The sequence below is a fragment of the Chrysoperla carnea genome, chromosome 3, assembly GCF_905475395.1.
Source record: "Chrysoperla carnea chromosome 3, inChrCarn1.1, whole genome shotgun sequence".
Classification (NCBI taxonomy): Eukaryota; Metazoa; Arthropoda; class Insecta; order Neuroptera; family Chrysopidae; genus Chrysoperla; species Chrysoperla carnea.
In genome coordinates, this window is record NC_058339.1 from 39,053,757 (window position 1) to 39,057,830 (window position 4,074).

Consider the following 4,074-nt stretch of genomic DNA (forward strand, 5'->3'; position numbering starts at 1 on the left):
TCAAGTTAATATACCTACACAGAATATGGAAATTTATTATAGAGTAAAACTTTAGAAAGTTTATGGAAAAGCACCCAGTATATATCTTTTTTTAAAGGTGGATTATCATTATTAACTGATTAAGTGGTTTTTCTATTTTTAATATACTCTATTCAAAAGGTTATCAATTTTATGTGTTAAAAAATGATATTAAAAATATATTTAACCAGCAGCTACTAAACAAAAATGTTTTGAATAATGAAGCCCATGGAATTCTTGGGTTGCTAAAATTACCATGCTTAGCAACCCAACAAAAAGTTTTTTCTTTAAAAAAATGCTACTTTTGCCGCATTAAATCCTTAGACAACCAACATATTTAAAAGTGGTTTTATGTTTTATATATTTTTTTTAATGCAGTCTCCTAAGAAAATTATAAGACAGCCAAGCCGAAAGAAAGAAAAACAAATACAAATTTATTTGATAATACAAAAAACTTCTCTCAATTTTTACATTTCTGAACTAGTATCCTTTTCTTTCCGTTTATGATATACCGGTGTCATAAACCTGTCCTAGTTTGTATACTTGTTCAGAATACATATAACATCTCATCTTCGAAATTACGAGCTTATGATTTATAAATTGTTAGTGTAAAGGATGGATAACATTATTTTTTCTCGGAGCGATAAAATAACCAGATTGAGTCCTGCTAATATACCCCCCAGCCAGCCAGAAATCCATGTTTTTCAAATATTAAAAAACGTAAAAGGCACGCAGTTCGAGTGACAATACATTTCTGTTAGTAGCTACCGGTCTATATAGTTTTATTTGATCTTCAATTAAAAATATAGAATAAACATTTAAAAAATACTTTAATGTGAAATAGAATATTTTTCATACATTTCTATTAAAGATTTAGATGTTCTTGGTTTAATTAAATTTAACGCATGTTCAAAATGCCGCATTTCAATTTTATTCGACAAAATATCTTCTTCTAAAGCTTTCATAGCAGCTTCATTACATACTGCTTGAACTTCAGCTCCCGAATATCCTTCAGTTTTATCGACTAGATATTGAAAGTCAAGTTCTTCAACAGGCATTTTTGCAGTTTTAATTGTAACAATAGCTAATCGTGTTTGAGCATCAGGTAACGGAACATAAACAATTCGATCTAATCTTCCTGGTCGTAGCAAGGCTTTATCAATTCGATCCGGTCGATTTGTTGCTGCTACCACTGTTACTGCCCCCAATGCTGTTACGCCATCTAATTCAGTTAATAACTGTGCTAAAACACGCTCTTGCACACTACCACTATTTCCACCGCTGGTTGAACGTTCTCCACCGATAGCATCAATTTCATCAAAAAATATAATTGACGGAGCCGCTTGCCGTGCTCTTCTGAATAAATCTCGTACAGCTCTCTCTGATTCACCAACATACTTATTAAATAATTCAGGACCCTTAATAGATAAAAAATTTAATTTAGTCTCTGATGCTATTGCTTTTGCAATCATAGTTTTTGAACAACCCGGTGGTCCATACATTAATAATCCACGTGGTGGTCGAATACCCATTCTCGTAAATGATTCTGGATGAATTATAGGCCATTCAATAGCTTGTTTCAATTTTAATTTTAAATCATTCTGTCCTCCAATATCTGACCAATTCACATTAGGTGACTCAATTTGAACTTCTCTCATAGCACTTGGTTTCACTTCTTTAAGAGCCAATATGAAATCTTGTAGGCTTGGGACCGTTCGCGCGTTAAAAAGTGCATAGTTTGTAGCTGTTGCATAAACTAACATTAAATCTGAACCTACATATCCTGGTGTTATAGAAACTAATTCGTCAATTTCCAGATTTGTAAAATTTTTTAATAAATTTGTAAGAATTTCTTTTCTAGCCAATTCATTTGGTACAGGTATTTCGATTTCAAAATCGATACGTCCAAATCTACGTAAACTTGAATCGATTGCATCGATATTATTACTTGTAGCAATTACAAAAATATCAAATTCATTTTCGATAATACTATCTAAAAATTTAATAACCGATGCAGTTACGCGTTTTTCTTTTTCACTCGGTTTACTGCTTTTCACGGGACAAAGAATATTTAAATCATCTAAAATAACAACACTAGGAGAATTATCAATTGCTTCCTTAAATAAGTTATTAAGTTTATCATCTGAATCGTCTTGAGTTTGCGAACATATTGAAAAACAAGAAATTAAATAAATGTTTGTATTGTACTTAATTTCAGATTTATTTGCAATCAAATTTGCAAGAGACGTTTTACCAGTGCCCGAATAACCGTATAATAAAACTGATTTGACTATGGACGATTTATTGAACTTTTTACTAAAATATGTATCAATAAATAAAAGAACCTTTTGTTCTATTTTTGATAAGCCTCCAAGAGTTATAGAACTTTTAGGTTTTACATTTTTGCTAACAGAAAAGTTACTAATAATGAATTTAGTGTTTTCAACTACTTGAAATAATTGAGATTGATTTTGAATGCTATCAAATGAAATTTTTTCTAATTCATTACATAAATTATCTTCTGATTTTTCAAAATCAATATTTGAAATTATAAACTCGATAATTTTTCCATAATATAAAACGGAAAGTCGATTTCCATTACACAAAATTTTATTTATGTGCATTCTTTGAAGTCTTTTACAAAGATCTGCATGAATATCCAAGTTTTTTAAATTCTTTTTAGTTGTAATTGTAATTAGCTTAGCTTTAAGTATTTTTTGTGGAAGTGCTTCAATTCGGACATGTTTTGTGAGTAATTTTTCCCATGCAGCTTGAATTGCTGTTAAACAAAAAAAATTCAATATGTAATAAATACTTTAATAATTTGTAAGTGAAAATACCATTTTCAGTGAGCATTACAGATGCTGATGTTTTTTCAATTGTTGGCCATAAAGTACGAACAATAGGCGTTTGATTTTCAACAATAACAACCACTGGATCACCAATTTTAAAATTACACAACTGAATTGCTGATTGACTTAAAAATATAAAATTATGTATATCTTGTGACGGTAAACCTTGAATTGCGTCTTTAGATTTTATTTCAACAAAACTAAATAGTTTCTCATTCAAAATAAAAGATTGGTTCCAATTACTTTGTGGTACTGGACATTGGCCTACATGATTATCTTTTTCTTTTGTTAAAATGTAGGCATTACAATTGTTACAACAACTCCATACTGTTTGTGGAGTTTTATTAGATTTTGAACTCATAACAATTTATATATTTGCATGTAATTCGTAAATATAACCTAGATTCTTGAGCACATTTATTAAATTCGACCATACAGGATAAAACGTTCATTGTTTGTTGATTTGTTAGTAAACTTTTGATAGTTTCAAATCGAAGTTGGTACCAGTTTTAAGATACGATCGCGCTAGTGTAATTTCCTAATGCGCGCGCATATTATTTGGGTATGTTCCAAGGTGGTTTTTCGCTCTTTATAAACGATTTAAGTCGATATCTTAGAAAATAGAAACTACTTGTCCAATCGCAACATGGATTCGCGATTTTTTTTCAAGATTTTTTTTTGCAAATTTCTTAAGGAATTTTCTCGACCTTTATGAAATATTACCTAAAATTCTGTGCCAAGTTTTATTCTGTGTGAAGTTTTATTTCAAAAAATTGAGAAAATCACAAGAAAAATTTTGTTTCTAAGGCTGTCTAGCCTTACCTGTTTAGTTCATAGAATATTAATTATATTTATACATAGAGAACGCGAGGGATCTGCTATCCTGTAAGTAAATGAGGTATGATGAATGAGAGAGAAGAGTGTCAGTGAATTTCCCTGTGTCCTTGTCATATGTACATTTATACTTATTATATGTATTAGTAAGTATAAGTTTAAGTAATAGACAAGAACACAGGGGAGCTTACTGGCGGTCTTCTTTCTCGCTTCGCATATCGCATCCACTTACAGGAAAACGTTTGCTATCTTCATATCTCTATGGTTTAGTAAGTAGTATTTATAAGAAAGTATATATTGTGTTTTACCCTTTATTATTATTATTACTATTATTATTATTATATAAAAGTGATAGAATTTTACTTATTTT

General features: G+C 29.9%; 1 protein-coding gene across 1 annotated transcript; it reads right to left on the reverse strand.

Annotated features, from left to right (window-relative positions):
- Positions 1-831: 831 nt before the first annotated feature.
- LOC123296028 (ATPase family protein 2 homolog) lies at positions 832-3,310 on the reverse strand. The gene is made up of 3 exons (XM_044877489.1): positions 2,859-3,310; positions 2,575-2,797; positions 832-2,496 (listed from the first exon to the last, which is right to left on the reverse strand). The coding sequence occupies exons 1-3, from the start codon at positions 3,229-3,231 to the stop codon at positions 849-851; spliced, it is 2,244 nt and encodes a 747-aa protein (XP_044733424.1). The 5' UTR covers positions 3,232-3,310; the 3' UTR covers positions 832-848.
- Between the last annotated feature and the right edge of the window lie 764 nt (positions 3,311-4,074).